This window comes from Nansenia antarctica (genome assembly GCF_963989245.1).
Source record: "Nansenia antarctica genome assembly, chromosome: 5".
In the NCBI taxonomy this organism is placed as follows: Eukaryota; Metazoa; Chordata; class Actinopteri; order Argentiniformes; family Microstomatidae; genus Nansenia; species Nansenia antarctica.
This window is the reverse complement of record NC_137690.1, coordinates 1,042,237-1,058,782: the sequence shown is the minus strand read 5'-3', so window position 1 is coordinate 1,058,782 and position 16,546 is coordinate 1,042,237. Positions and strand designations below refer to the sequence as shown.

Genomic DNA, 16,546 nt, shown 5'->3' with positions numbered 1-16,546 from the left:
GGGTTAGGTTAGGGTTAGGTGCTACGGTTAGGGTTAGGGTTAGGGTTAGGGTTAAGGTTAGGGTTAGGGATAGGATTAGGGTTAGGGTTAGGGTTAGGTGCTACGGTTAGGGTTAGGGTTAGGGATAGGATTAGGGTTAGGGTTAGGGTTAGGGTTAGGTGCTACGGTTAGGGTTAGGGTTAGGGATAGGATTAGGGTTATGGTTAGGGTTAGGGATAGGGTTAGGTGCTACGGTTAGGGTTAGGGTTAGGGTTAGGTGCTACGGTTAGGGTTAGGGTTAGGGATAGGATTAGGGTTAGGGTTAAGGTTAAGGTTAGGGTTAGGGTTAGACATGCCAGCATGTACCAAGTCGACGTAGCACCTAACCCAACCGTAGTTTTCTCACATGTACCGTAACAGACACACTGTCATTATTCTCTCGTTGTTGGTTTTATAAACGGGGCTGCCAGGGAGAGGTCGACAACAGCGTAACTTAAATCCTGTTCTGTAATAAAAACATGTTTAATCGCAACACATATAAATACATAGATGCTGAAACTGCCTTTCAGACAAAATAGTCACTTTAAAGTCCGTTGGAAGTTATTTGCTGTTTGATCAGTTGAGCCGTTAGTCTGTCCGCGAGTCCGTCCTCTCGCGCCGGTGCTCGTGTCCTTTTTGATTGATTGATTGAAAACTTTATTAGAAGATTTGCAGAAGTAGGTACATGAAAGTACATATTACATACAAGGTCAACTAACAGGATAAAAACCCAAGAAAGCCACTGGCTTATTTCAATTGGGGTCCTTGATTCTCAATTCATCGTTTCACCCCGTGCTCGTGTCCTTTCACCCCGGTGCTCGTGTCCTTCCACCGGGACTGTGCGCGTGTCCGTTCTTTCACCGGGGCAAGGCGCGTGTCCTTTCACCCCGTGCGCGTGTCCGTTCTTTCACCGGGGCAGGGCGCGGGCCAGCCCCCCGGACAGAGAGCCGTGGAGGAGGACCCGCGGGACGGGCGGGGGCACGGAGGCCCCCCGGTACAGATACAGGCCCGGGCCGGGGGGGGCCGGGGGGGTCCAGGCTCTGGGGGTAGAACAGTACGGCGACGGGAACATCCTCTGCAGGGCGGAGTAGCCCCCCGCCTCGGCCAGCAGCTCCAGACCCACCGCCGTCTGCCGCTTCCACTTGGTCCTGAAAACACACGGAGGAAGTTCAGGTTAAACACCCGCTAAATAATAATAAGAGTAAGAATAAGAATAATAATAATAACCATTATTTCTATAGGACCTTTCCTACAAACGTTGCAGCTCAAAGTGCTCCAAACATTATATAATCATCATTTAATTATTTAGTCATTTAAATGTAATGTTAAAAAGATGGGTTTTTAGTCTTGACTTGAACATGTGTGCTGAGGTTGCATCCCTAATGTAAACTGGCAGTGAGACACAATCTGGAGCATTAAATGAGAATGCAGCCTCACCAAACCTCTTCTTTTGTACATGTGGTACACAGAGAAAACCAGCGTCAGAAGACCTGAGAGCTCTATTGGGCTAATATGCTAGCAGAAGACATGCGAGCTCTATTGGGCTGATATGCTAGCAGAAGACCTGAGAGCTCTATTGGGCTGATATGCTAGCAGAAGACCTGAGAGCTCTATTGGGCTGATATGCTAGCAAAAGACCTGAGAGCTCTATTGGGCTGATATGCTAGCAGAAGACCTGAGAGCTCTATTGGGCTGATATGCTAGCAGAAGACCTGAGAGCTCTATTGGGCTGGTATGCTAGCAGAAGACATGCGAGTGTAACAGAGTTGGGAATGTATGTTTAGTTGTGGTGAATGTAGATGAGTTTCGCCGTGCTTGAGCAGCCCTGGTTGTTGTTGGAGCCCCCCATTGGAGTTTGGGTGTACTGCAGGTCTGCGCGTTCTTTTGTCCTTCTCTTGTTGCCGTACTTACGGTGGTACTAGAACATGGCCGCCATCTTCATGGATTCACAAGAGTTGCAGAACAGAGAAGAATTGTGTTTTATATGTCTTCTCTGCAGGCCAAATAAAAGAATTGATTGAAAGAAGTTTGGCTGTTTGACCATCGTTACACTGGTGCCGTGACCCGGATCTCAAGATCAGCTGAACGCCGATCTCCGTGGATGCTGCGTGGATGCCAGGTCTTAGTGTGATAGATCAAGTGTGGTCAGAGTATTATAGTAAATGGTCATTCAGTCTGAGGTCTGTGATTACATCAGTTTAAAAAGTGCTTTGATTGTTTTGGTTTTTATGTCCTGCTGTAACTCTATATTTTTTTTTGAACATTATCATTATTATTATTTTTTCATTCAGTAATATTACACAACGCAAGTCTGTACCACTATGGCTCAGAGGCCAGGTTTTAATGATGAGATTTTTGCCAGCCCAGTGTTGCCTATGGGGAGGGGTGCATGGGGGGCATGTCAGAGCAGAGCAGACAGTGCTGTCATCGATGGGTTGAATAGTAGGGAGGTGGGGTGTTCCCAGTTGTTTACTGACAGTGGTAGAGGCATAGGGTCAGGTCAGGACCCAGGTTGTGCTGCTGTCGGACAGTTTACAGGGGAGGCTCCTCCCACATCCACACCCAGTGTTAATGACACTGAAGCTCTTCATCACCTTTCAGACATGATGGGTCAGCTAGGTGCTCAGATTGGCGAGTCCATTGTAACCAAGTTAATTTCAGCTGGTGTAGTTCACTCAAGTAGTATGAGCAGTGCACACCTCAACTGCACATCGCCTCCAGATCCTGTAACTGATCCTAATGTTGTTAGACAGGAGGTTCCGTGCGTTACTGTGAATGTAACATCAGACAGGGAACCACCAATGTTCCGAGGTGATAGTTCTGATAAGTGTTCAGTCCAGGACTGGATTGACATGTCTAAAGCTTATCTGAGAAAGCAGAAATGTCCAATGCATGAACAGGCTGAGGAGATACTGGCAAGGCTGATGGGTAAGGCAAAGGATGTTGTGAGGGTTGGTTTGCGAAGCGATCAGACACTTGATGTGAAGCAGAACCCTGATCTCATCTATGATATCCTTCTCAAGTACTTCAGTGATGTGTCATCATGCCTCCCGTTGTCAGATTTCTATGCCACTCTACCCAGACCCAATGAGAACCCTGTAGACTACTGGTTGAGGATCAACAAAGCAGCTGATGTAGCTGGTGAGGGCCTTCGCAGACAAGGTAGGAGGATGGAGAACGTGGGTGAAGAGGTAGCACGGATGTTTGTCAGGCATTGCCCGGACTCTGGACTATCCCGTATTCTGGAATGCAAGGCTATTGAGGAGTGGAGCTCACGAGACATACAGTTGAAGATTGATAATTATCAGAGAGAGCTGAGAGCCTCTGGCAGGACCGGTAGTTCTGTGCCATTGAAGAGCCATGCCACCGCCCTCCACACTGTGCAGTCTCATCCAGAGCCTTCGATTCAGTCTGTGTCTGAGCAGTGTTCCACCCAGTACCCCCCTGCTCCTGCCCATAGTCCAGTGTACCACACACAGTGTCCGCCTTCTACCCTCATTCCTTCCCAGGACCATGCTTTAGGCCAGCTTCCGTACCACTCCTCCGCGACTGCTGTGGCCCAGAACACTCAGCAATCTGAAGACAGGATTCTTGCTCGCATTATGGAGAGGCTGGAGCAGATGATGGGGAAAGTGCAGCAGCGTGACAGTGCTCCTCGTGGCGGAAGATACCAGGGTGGCGCCCGTGAGAAGGCCTGCCGAGTCTGTGATGACAGTAGACACACTACCATCTCACACTGCATGTCAGAGAGGCTGTGCTTTGTCTGTTTAGCCCCAGGTCACACAAAAGTTGAGTGTCCCACCAGGTCGTCCCGAGCACCTCAGCCTCAGGGAAACTAGGTGGCCTGTATTCAGAGGGAGAAAGTATAGGTCGCCAAGTAAACTCCCATTGTGAGGACGAATCTAGTGCTGAGACAGTGTATATAGCTCTCAAAAGCTCAAGTGATAACTCTGAAGATATTGTTTATCAGAATACGCATACAATTAGTGGTAGTGACAGCCTTTTCTACACACCTGTGACAGTTGGTAATACAGTGACTCTAAATGCTATGCTAGACAGTGGGTCTATGGCTTGTACAATGAGTAAGACGGCAGAGGGAAAGCTTAGAGAGGTTGGAGTTGCTACAGAGCATAACCAGTTCAGTTCAAATGTGGTGCTTGTTGGCTGTGGTGGTCGCCGTGTCAAGCCTGAGTCAGCTTTCAATGTGGAAATGGAGGTGTATGGCTGTAGGATTATGGTTCCCACTCTGGTAGTTGAAGGCCAGCATGATGAGTTGATACTAGGCACCAATGTTATTAAATATATCCTCCGGCAGTATAAGCAATGTGATGGCTACTGGAAGGCTGTGTCTACGCCCTGTCCTGCTGGCGATCCAGAATCTGAACAGTTTCTCTCGATGCTCGCTGGTCTGAACCGTTGGCGAGGTGACGTCATACCTGACAAGATAGGCACAGTCAGGTGCAACTCAGCCGTGTGTCTTGAGCCTGGTCGGGAGTACCTGATGTGGGGCAAGCTACCCAAGTCCACTATTGTGTCTCCTGGTAGCGCTGTGATGACAGAGCCCACATCGTGTCGCTCAGCTCCAAGAGGGGTTCTGGTGGCCAGAGTTGTTACTCCTTTGTGGGGAGACGGATGGGTTCCATTGAAGCTGATCAACTCGTCCGACAGGCCCGTCTTGGTAAGACGCAATGCTAAATTGGCCGACGTCTTCTCCTGCATTGCGCTCGAGGACATGGATGAGACCGGACCTGCTGAGGTCCCACTACTCAGTTGCTGTCAAGTAACCCCGTCCAGTGAAAATGCGGCCCGCACTGTTGATGAGGAACTGAAGTACATGGGATTGAGTGGGCTCGACATACACTCCTGTGACGTGTCTGAACAGTGTAGAAGCAAGATGGCTGACCTGGTTGTGCGCTACAAGGACATCTTCTCACGCCATCACCTGGATTGTGGAGAGGCAAAGGGCTTCATACATCGCATTCACCTCTCAGATCACAGGCCATTCCGGCTCCCATTCAGACGAGTGCCCCCCAGTCAGTATCAGAAGTTGCGCCAAGTACTGAGTGAGATGGAGGAGAAAGATATAATCAGGAAGTCAACCAGTGAATATGCATCTCCGTTGGTTCTTGTATGGAAAAAGAACGGAGATCTCCGTATCTGTACAGACTTTCGCTGGCTGAACAAGAGGACCCTGAAGGATGCTCACCCTCTCCCTCACCAGGCCGACTGCTTAGCTGCACTTGGAGGTAACTCCTTGTTTAGTACTATGGATCTAACCTCAGGGTTTTATAACATGCCACTACACGAGGATGACAGAAAGTACTCTGCCTTTACAACACCTATGGGCTTGTATGAGTATAATCGCCTCCCGCAGGGCCTCTGTAATAGTCCTGGGAGCTTCATGCGTATGATGACTAGCATTTTCGGAGACCAGAACTATCTGAGCTTACTGGTTTATCTGGATGATTTATTGGTGTACGCCCCTGATGAGAGGACAGCTCTGGAACGCTTGGAGATGGTGTTCAGTAGACTGCGTGGTCATAACCTGAAATTGGCCCCCAAGAAGTGTTTTTTTCTCCGGAAATCCGTCAAATTCCTCGGCCACATAATTAATGACAACGGTGTGTTGACTGATCCCAGCAAAGTTGAGAGCATCGCAAAGATGACAAGTGCTGACCTGATGGAAGCGGACGGTGTAACCCCCTCACAGAAACGAATCAGATCTTTCTTGGGGATGATCAATTATTACCAGCACTTTGTGCCTAGCTTCTCCGCTATTGCAAAGCCTCTCTTCTCTCTGTTGACGGGCCAGAAGAGAAAAGGGAAGGTGAAACAGTCCAAACAAAGGTCACAAAGCAGGAAGTTGAAGGTTACTGACTGGACCCCCGAAACGGAGCAGGCTTTCCAGAAGCTGAAAACGGCGCTGGTTGAGACGGCTGTCCTGGCTCACCCTGATTTCAGCCGTCCCTTCATGCTGTCAACGGACGCGTCCCTTGATGGCATCGGTGCTGTCCTGTCGCAGATCCAAGAGGGTGAAGACCGAGCGAGGCCAATCGCATTCGCCAGCAAGTCCCTCTCTCAGTCTCAGAGAAACTATCCAGCCCATCGGTTGGAATTCCTAGCCTTGAAGTGGAGTGTCTGTGACAAGTTTAGCCATTGGTTGAAGGGGCATGATTTCACTGTTTGGACGGACAATAATCCATTGACTCATATCATGACGAAGCCCAAGCTGGACTGCTGCGAGCAACGATGGGTGGCTAAGTTAGCGAGCTATAACTTCGACATCAAGTACGTGCCAGGCCCACAGAATGTTGTCGCTGATGCCTTGAGTCGTGTGCCTTTCGTCAAGCAGAGAGTCAGTCACAGATTACTTGAAGAGCCCTACAAGAATCTCCTCTCCGAAGTCCAGGATGTGTCGAGTGCTTCTGTACAGGACGCCTTCCGGTCGTCCAATGATAGTGGTGACACTCCACGCCAGGCAGAGAGTTACGCTCAAAGTGTCCCATCACCTCTGCATGTCCACGCTCAGTCTATGGAGATGGATGAAGTGTCTGTTGTTCTACAGTCATATGACGATCTGTGGGAGGTCGGAGCAAGAACGCGCGCTGTAGCAGTCTTGCACCATTTGCCTCAGTTAGTCCCAGGTGGTCAGGACTCACTTCCTGCTTACAGTGAGAAGGAACTCCGGGATGAACAGCTCAGAGACAGGACTCTCTCTCGAGTCTTGTACTATGTGGAGAGACATCGGAGACCCTCCAGGAGAGAGAGAGATAAGGAATCAGTCACAGTCATGAGGTACCTGAAGCACTGGGAGAAACTTGTTGTGAGCAATGGGATACTCTACAGAGTCTCGAGGGATCAAGTCGTGAAGTCAAAACGCCGCCAGTATGTGGTTCCTGAGTCTAAGAAAGTTGAAGTTCTGAGAGGTGTTCATGACCATGCTGGCCATCAAGGTCAGTTCAGGAGTCTTGGCTTGGCCAGACAGAGGTTCTTCTGGCTCAACCTCGACAGAGACGTAAGAGACTACGTCCGTAACTGCCAGCGGTGTATTGTCAGTAAGACTGTTGAACCTGCTGCGAGGGCGCCTTTGCAGAGTATCACATCAACCAGGCCACTTCAGCTGGTTTGCATTGATTTCTGGTCAGCGGAGGACTCAAGGAACAAGTCAGTTGATGTGTTAGTTGTTACTGACCATTTTACAAGAATGGCCCAGGCATTCCCCTGCAAAGATCAGTCAGCCAAACAGGTGGCGAGAGTTCTATGGGACAAGTTCTTCTGCGTCTTTGGGTTCCCAGAACGTATCCACAGCGACCAGGGAGCTAGCTTCGAGAGTCAACTAGTGAGTGAGCTGCTCAGAGTCTCCGGTGTCAGAAAGTCGCACACAACCCCGTATCACCCGATGGGTAACGGTAGTGTGGAACGTTTCAATAGAACTCTCGGTAACATGATCCGAGCGCTTGAACCAGAGGCAAAAATCAACTGGCCGAGGCGTTTGCAAACTCTGACGTTCATGTACAATAGCACAGCGCATGAGTCAACTGGCTATGCACCTTTCTATCTGATGTTTGGGCGTACTCCTCGTCTCCCTGTCGATATACTCTTCCGGACAGTCCTGAATGATCCAGCTGTGGTCAGCTACGACAAGTATGTGATGTCTCTCACGAAGGATCTGAGAGAAGCTATGGTCATAGCCCAGGAACATGTCATAAAAGAACAGCACCGTCACACAGAGCTCTACAACAGACGAGTAAAAGGGCCCACCATTGACGTCGGAGACCGTGTGCTGTTGGCGAACAAGAGAGAGAGAGGAAAGAGAAAGGTGGCTGATCGTTGGGAGTCTACTGTATACACTGTGGTGGATAGGAACTCTGAGACTCACACATATAGGATACAAGACACTGTCACTGGACGAGAGAAGGTAGTCCACCGTAATCTATTGTTGTTGGTGAACTTTCTGCCGGTGTATGATACGAGTGTGATCTCTGACCCAGTTTCATCCCTGTCTGCTGTTCATACATCAAATGAGCCAAGTGACATGTCCGTGTCGGAAGTGGAACAGGATTCCTTGCCTGGGGAAGTGAGTAGAGGAACCGCGTTCGAGTCGGAGAGAGTGGATTCCTGTCCTGGGAGTGAGGGAGGGGAGGTTGAAGACATGGAGTATGGGGGAAGAGCTGTTCGGGAGAGGGATGTTCCCTTGACTGTTCCAGAGCCCAAGGATCCCAAGGGAAGAACCCTGGAGTGGGTCACCCAGTTACCATTCCCTGACCACTCACGGACAGAGGCTACTAACACTGTAGTGTCTTCAGTCTCGTTTGCCCCTCAGAGGGTTCCCGAGCAGATGGCTGAGGAGCAAATGGTAGATCAGTCCATTAACTCTGATTCTAGATTTGTGGTTAGCGCTGATGATTGTACTGATGTTTCTGGTAACACAAATCAGACAGATGATGCTAGTGACACACAGTGTACTGACACTTTAGCTTCTGTCACACAGTGTGAACATCCTAGTACAGTCACACAGGTCAAGTCCAAGTTTGGTCGCCTTATCAAACCAGTTGACAGATTGATTTATACTATGTCAGGACAAGACATTATCCAAGACACTAAGTCAAACATTCGAGCTGTTTGCAGGTCAGTGTTCCAGGCTTCCCACAGTTAGATAAGCCGAAGCTCAGTTCAGTGCATGTATACACTGTGCACACTGACATCCTATGACATATAGGTTTGTTCGTTATTCTGATTGTTTCATAAGAGGTTGTGGCCTCTTGAAGGCTAGTAATACACAGTGAAAAAAGGGTCTTGTGGGGTGTAGAACGCATCCTACCGCCAGTAGTTGGTTGGAGAGGTAGTTTACCTCTCTTTCCACTTCATCCTTATAGGATACTTTTCAAGTTGGCTGTCCTGTCCTTTGGCGGCCCTATGTAATAGTGTAAAAAGTAAAAAGTAGTATTTAAATGTATAGTTGCTGCTCAAGGTTGGCGAAATTCAGGGGAGGTGGGTGTAACAGAGTTGGGAATGTATGTTTAGTTGTGGTGAATGTAGATGAGTTTCGCCGTGCTTGAGCAGCCCTGGTTGTTGTTGGAGCCCCCCATTGGAGTTTGGGTGTACTGCAGGTCTGCGCGTTCTTTTGTCCTTCTCTTGTTGCCGTACTTACGGTGGTACTAGAACATGGCCGCCATCTTCATGGATTCACAAGAGTTGCAGAACAGAGAAGAATTGTGTTTTATATGTCTTCTCTGCAGGCCAAATAAAAGAATTGATTGAAAGAAGTTTGGCTGTTTGACCATCGTTACACGAGCTCTATTGGGCTGATATGCTAGCAGAAGACCTGAGAGCTCTATTGGGCTGATATGCTAGCAGAAGACCTGAGAGCTCGATTGGGCTGATATGCTAGCTAAAGGTCTTTTGCAAATGCATGGAGCAAGTTCGGATTAAAACACCGATAAATAAACATTTACACCACGACAACCATGTGTCGAATTCCACAATTTACACACATTTGTAAACACATTTAGAGGTTGTTAAATGAGCAACCCCCAACATCCTTATTATTGTTTATTACTGTTTATCAAATAAACACTCACATGGACACACAGGCCGACACGTTTTTTCAAATTGTCTCACAGCTGACACCTATTTAATGGTTAAATAATTAATATTTATAGCAATTGTGTAATTACAGCAAGGCAGCTGAATTATTGATACAGCATGCAGTCATTTATTATTCATGTGTAAATGTGTTGTGCATAATTTCTCCACAACGATACTGGTCTGGGGGGGGAGACAGAGAGGTCTGGAGGTCTGTGTAGTGAGGTGGGTGTGTAGTGTGTAGTGAGGTGGGTGTGTAGTGTGTAGTGTGTAGTGTGTAGTGAGGTGGGTGTGTAGTGTGTAGTGTGTAGTGAGGTGGGTGTGTAGTGTGTAGTGTGTAGTGTGTAGTGAGGTGGGTGTGTAGTGAGTAGTGTGTAGTGTGTAGTGTGTAGTGTGTAGTGAGGAGGGTGTGTAGTGTATAGTGTGTAGTGAGGTGGGTGTGTAGTGTGTAGTGTGTAGTGTGTAGTGAGGTGGGTGTGTAGTGTGTAGTGTGTAGTGTGTAGTGTGTAGTGTGTGTAGGGTGTAGTGTGTAGTGTGTAGTGAGGTGGGTGTGTAGTGTGTAGTGTGTAGTGTGTAGTGAGGTGGGTGTGTAGTGTGTAGTGTGTAGTGAGGTGGGTGTGTAGTGTGTAGTGAGGTGGGTGTGTAGTGTGTAGTGAGGTGGGTGTGTAGTGTGTAGTGTGTAGTGAGGTGGGTGTGTAGTGAGGTGGGCGTCGACCCTGCACACCTGCGGTTCTGGTACCAGGTCTTGACCTGCGTGTGGCTGAGGTGCAGCGTGGCGGCCAGCTCCATGCGGTCCTGCACGCTCAGGTACTTCTGCTGCAGGAAGCTGCGCTCCAGGCCCGCCAGCTGCAGGTCGGAGAAGGCGGTGCGCGCCTTACGCTGCTTCTTACACCGGGAGGAGGGGCGGTCCCTGCAAGACATGTCCCGTTGGTCCCTCCCTGGGAGAGAGAGAGAGAGAGGGGGGGGGGGGGGGAGAGAGAGAGGGAGGGAGGGGGAGAGGGGGAGAGAGGGGGAGAGGGGGGGGGAGAGAGGGAGGGAGGGGGAGAGGGGGAGAGGGAGAGGGAGAGGGAGAGAGGGAGGGAGAGAGACAGAGAGGGAGAGGGAGAGAGGGAGGGAGAGAGACAGAGAGACAGAGACAGAGAGACAGAGAGACAGAGAGACAGAGAGAGAGAGACAGAGACAGAGAGAGACAGAGAGACAGAGAGACAGAGAGAGACAGAGAGACAGAGAGACAGAGAGAGAGAGACAGAGAGAGAGAGAGAGAGAGAGAGAGACAGAGAGAGAGAGAGGGAAAGGAAGAAGAGTGAGTGTGTGATCTGGACTTCAGACACTAGGTTGTAATTCTCGTGTTTTAGGAGAGAGATCTGGAATGTTGACAGAAGTTGCGTCCACGTTCGCTGCACATACCAAGCGGGAAAGCTGAGGTTCCCGTGGGCTGACCTAGAACAATAATCTGGTTAACTGATCCACAAGGGACGGAGAGCCGACATGGTGGGACCGCGGATAAACTGCTTGAGACCTCCGACCTAAAGCCAGACTACCAGAGGACCTAGCCCTAACCCTAACCCTAACCCTAAAGCCAGACTACCAGAGGACCTAACCCTAACCCTAACTCTAACCCCGGCCTAAAGCCAGACTACCAGAGGACCTAACCCTAACCCTAACCCTAAAGCCAGACTACCAGAGGACCTAACCCTAACCCTAACCCTAACCCTAAAGCCAGACTACCAGAGGACCTAACCCTAACCCTAACTCTAACCCCGGCCTAAAGCCAGACTACCAGAGGACCTAACCCTAACCCTAACCCTAACCCTAACCCTAACCCTAAAGCCAGACTACCAGAGGACCTAACCCTAACCCTAACTCTAACCCCGGCCTAAAGCCAGACTACCAGAGGACCTAACCCTAACCCTAACCCTAACCCCGGCCTAAAGCCAGACTACCAGAGGACCTAACCCTAACCCTAACCCTAACCCCGGCCTAAAGCCAGACTACCAGAGGACCTAACCCTAACCCTAACCCTAACCCCGGCCTAAAGACAGACTACCAGAGGACCTAACCCTAACCCTAACCCCAACCAGTCCTGCAGACAGAGAACCAGTCCTGCAGACAGAGAACCAGTCATACAGACAGAGAACCAGTCATACAGACAGAGAACCAGTCATACAGACAGAGAACCAGCAAAAGGCTCTAGCGTATAAAGGAAGAGCGTTTACATTTTGGGGGGATGGATTTAGTTTTTTTTCTAAACAGATGTTGAGTTGATCAACATGAAGAACAGCCTTCATGTTTCAGCTGCTCACCTTCCCTGATCATATGGAAGGAAACACATGACTGAAACAGGCCTACACTGGTGTTTACAACAATAACAATAACATGCGTTAAACACCTAATGAAATACACGCAGATCAATTAACTGTACATAATATTAATAATATTAATCAGAATATTATTATTATTATTATTATTATTGTTAATAATAATAATAATAATATTCTTATTAATAATAATAATAATAATAATAATAGTAATAGTAGTAGCAGCCTAGTAGTAATAATAATAATAATTATTATTATTATCGTTGTTGTTGTTGTTGGCTACTGTTTATGTATGGTCATTACGGATGCTAACGAGCGTCTCTGAACCCACAATGGACATTAATAAATGTATCGTTCTCACTCAAATGATGTGTTGATAGTGAACAATGCAATTGAGTGCGTAGCCGATATTCACTACTTAAGTTGTAAAACAAAATCAGGGGGGATGGTGGATTTGATCATATGGAGACAATTTGTGCTGATGACAGCGCCTAGAGGGTGGGAGACCAACTGTGTACCCTTTTGATTATTATTAAAGCATAAAGATACTTATTATAGTCCTAAAACAACAGCATGTTATGGATGTTAGGTGTCAGACACTGCTGTCATTGCTCTTGACCAAGGCACCTCAGGACTGGAGTCGGTCCCCGGGCTACCATGGCAACCCTGCTCTTACATACTTAGGGTCAAATGCAGAGGACAATTAGCGCAAAATCATTTTTTACCACGTTCATTGATAAAACGACATAAGGGATTTTTATTTATTTGTGTTAAACCTTTATTTAACCAGGTGACCTCGTTGAGATAAGGAATCTCTTTTCCAAGAGGGACCTGGCCAAGAGGGGCCGCACAAGGACACAGGCAGACATTCAATACACAGATAATGAATGAATGAATGAATGAATGAATGAATGAATGAATGGTCTTTATTGTCATTTATACAGTAGGTACCATACAATGACATTTAGGAGGGGGGGCTCCCCTGGTGCTTGGAAAAAAGACTAAAAACAAGAGAGCCAAGGGTAAAACAAAAAAGAGAAAAGAGCTGTTTTACATAAATAAAGGCTATATACACTATATCCACTATCCACCAGTGGTTCCCAACCGGGGGTACGCGGACCCCTAGGGGTACGTGAGGGGATTGCAGGGGGTACGTGGCAAGATTTGGAATTATAATTTATTTCCCTTTCCAAAAAAATAATTAAATATAGTCGTTTCATAAACCTGTTGTTAAAATGGTACGCTGCAACTTAAGTTCCTCCCCGACAGGTGAGGACTGTAACACAAGTGGTAGTCACGTCACATTTAAATCATGTTCACGATCATTTTCGCACGCAAGTCAGCTAGGCCGGTCAGTATACCGCAAAGATGGACAGATGGCTAAAACGACCAGCTACAGTAACGGTCAGATCAGAGGCAGATCAGACGGTTAGATCAGAGAAAAAAAAAAAAAAAGGACCCCGCTATTATTTGGAAACATATGTTTTGGGGGATTTACATGTACATCGGCTGATCCACCACAGCCACAGTGCTTTTTCTGCGGCGAAGTCCTGGCTAATAATTCAATGAAGCCATCCCATTTACAGCGACACCAGAGCACCAAACACCTAGCAACTGTTGGTAAAACTGACGACTTTTTCAAGCGAAAACTGTCAGAGTTCAAGTCAAGTCAGGCTACACTGAAGAAAGCGGCAAGTGTGTCAAGCAAAGCACTGGAGGCGTCCTATGCTGTTTCATTACTGGTGGCTAAGTAACAAAAAAAACACATTCAATCGCCGAAGATCTGATTTTGCCTGCCGCTATGATTTTGGCTAAAACTATGCTGGACAAGAAAGCAACTGACGCGCTCAAGTTGGTACCATTATCAAACAATACCGTCTCCCGTCAGATTGATGATATGTCCATAAATATTGTCGGACAAGTGGTGGATCAAATGAAGCAAGCAGGTCAGTTCGCTTTGCAATGAGATGAAATGACCGACGTTAGTGGGGAGGCTCAGCTGCTGGCTTTTGTGCGTTATAAAGAAGAGTCGGACATAAATGAGCATATCTTGTTTTGCAAGACGCTGCCAGGAAAGACAACTGGCGAGGGAATGTTTTTTATTATTGACAGCTTCTTCAAAGACAACGATCTGGAGTGGAAATCCTGCAGTCACATCTGTATCGATGGAGCGGCAGCAATGACGGGTAAGGTGCGTGGGCTGCTTGGGCGTGTGATGAAGGTGAACCCCCAAATTAAGTGGATGCACTGTATTATTCACCGGGAGGCACTCGCCAGCAAAATGATGAGCCCCGAGTTAAGTGCAGTTATGGATAACGCAGTTAAGGTGATTAACTTCATTCAGTCCCGGCCAATGAACCACAGACTGTTTCAAACTCTTTGTTATGGCAGCGGGTCAGAGCATGAGCAGCTACTGCTTCACACAGACGTTCGCTGGCTGTCTCGAGGCAGTGTGTGTGTGTGTGTGTGTGATGAATGAATTAAACATTGAGGTGTTTGGCCAGGTGGCACATGTATTGGCCAATTAGCTCATGTAGTCTAATTTTGAATGGCAGTGTTTTGAAATGGCAAACATGTGACTTTATGTCAGATTGTTGTGTCTTAGGCAGAGAACCGTGTTTAGTGCATTTAAAAAGTGCCATTTTGAATAGCAAAATGTGTGTAAAGCAGAAAATGTGTTTAGAGTTTTGGAGACTTGAGAAGAGGTTTTGCTCTCTGTGTGTGTCAGTTTAAATAATTGTGCTATGCATGTCATTTTATTGTGTTAGCAATTGGAAAAAACTGTAATAGAACACATGTGCGGTGGACAGATACAGATACATATAGTTAAAAGTCCCAGTGCTGTTATACTGTATATCGGCACTCATGGAATGCCTCTTGTCCAATCAAATGACTTGGTCGGAACTAACTGTCGTATAATAAATGTTATATTTGCAAGTTAGTGTTTAATTGAACATTTTTGGAAATAATCAACACGCATGAGTGAGGGGGTACTTCTGGCATGGCAAAACAGCTCAAGGGGTACACAAGACAAAAAAGGTTGGGAACCACTGCACTATACTATACTATACAATAAAACACTGTGCTGTACTCTATGCTATGCTATACCTATTCTAACATTTCCTATCTCTGAACCTTATGTACACATGGGTTGTCATATTGCAAATAATATTTGTTTCACATTCATGACTTATGATAATAAGATAATTTTGACTGTTTTTATTTCACCTCATCTCCCCCTCATCCCCCCTCAATCTGAGGGCTCCTATATTCTTTAACCGTTGTTCGTTCGTGTTCGGACGTGTTAAAGCTTCTTAATCACAGTAGTTGTTTCCCCTCAAGGTACCAAAATGCGTCATGATTTTGGAAACAAATAAATACCCAACGGATCCCCGAAACACTACCTTCTCATTCAATATGATACTCTCGAATGAATAAACACTACCTTCTCATTCAATATGATACTCTCGAATGAATAAACACTACCTTCTCATTCAATATGATACTCTCGTATGAATAAAGATGTACGGTAGGTTATTGTGCTTCATTACTGTGGCGCCCTGTCCAATATTCCCGCAGTCATGATTCATGAGACATTAAATGTATTCAGAATGCGACGATTCTATTAAAACAATTAAGCTAATAACGCATAGCCAGTCAATTTATACAGTGTATAATTACGATATTATTATTATCATTATTATTATGAGTAGTAGTAGGTAGTATTACTATCATTATTAATAATAATGTTAATCATTTATAATGTGTGTATAATTACGATATTATTATTATTAGTAGTAGTAGAAGTAGTAGTAGTAGTAGTAGTAGTAGTATTACTATCATTATTATTATTAATAATAATGTTATTATAATTATTATTGTTATTATTATTACTATCATTATTATTATTATTAGTATTATTATTATCATTATTATTACTATCATTATTATTATTATTATTATCATTATTATTATTATCATTATTATTATTATTATTATTATTATTATTATTATTATTATTATTATTAGCTCTATTATTAGTAATAACTCTTACCCTTGTACTCGTTGTCCGAGGAGCAGCTGCTGTGGTCTTCTGACAGCTTGAACGTCTCGCGCTCCTCCGCTCGGCCGTTGTTGTTTAAACACGGGGCCGCGAGGATGTCTCTGATCAGGAACGAGGAGGAGGAGGAGGAGGAGGAGGAGGCCAGGCGCGGGGAGGCCGGGGGGAGGCGGGCCGGGGGGGGAGACAGCAGGGAGTCGATCCCGAAGCTCTGCCCCGCGGAGCCCCGCTGCACCTCCATGCAGTTAGATATCTGCGTCAGCGAGCAGTTGAACAGGTGTAATGAAGTGGCCGGTGATGTACCTACTCCCCTCTCTCTCCTCCTCCCTCCTCCCCTCCCCTCTCCTCCTCCTCCCTCCTCTCCCTCCTCCCCTCCTCCTCCCCTCCCTCCTCCCTCTCCTCCTCCTCCTCCTCCTCCTCCTCCTCCCCCTCCTCCTCCTCTCCTCCCTCCCCCTCCCTCCCCCTCCTCCTCCTCCTCCCCCTCCTCCTCCTCCTCCTCCCCCCCTCCTCCTCCTCCTCCTCCTCCTCCCCCCCTCCTCCTCTCCTCCTCCTCCCCCTCCTCCTC

At 47.1% G+C, this 16,546-nt stretch overlaps 1 protein-coding gene across 1 annotated transcript; it reads right to left on the bottom strand.

Moving 5' to 3' along the window:
* Positions 1–925: 925 nt before the first annotated feature.
* LOC308159130 (barH-like 1 homeobox protein) lies at positions 926–16,222 on the bottom strand (the record flags this gene model as incomplete). The annotated part of the gene is made up of 3 exons (XM_080532883.1): positions 926–1,166; positions 10,328–10,541; positions 15,976–16,222. 3 exons carry the CDS (start codon positions 16,220–16,222, stop codon positions 926–928), a joined length of 702 nt encoding a protein of 233 aa, XP_080389009.1.
* Positions 16,223–16,546: the final 324 nt, after the last annotated feature.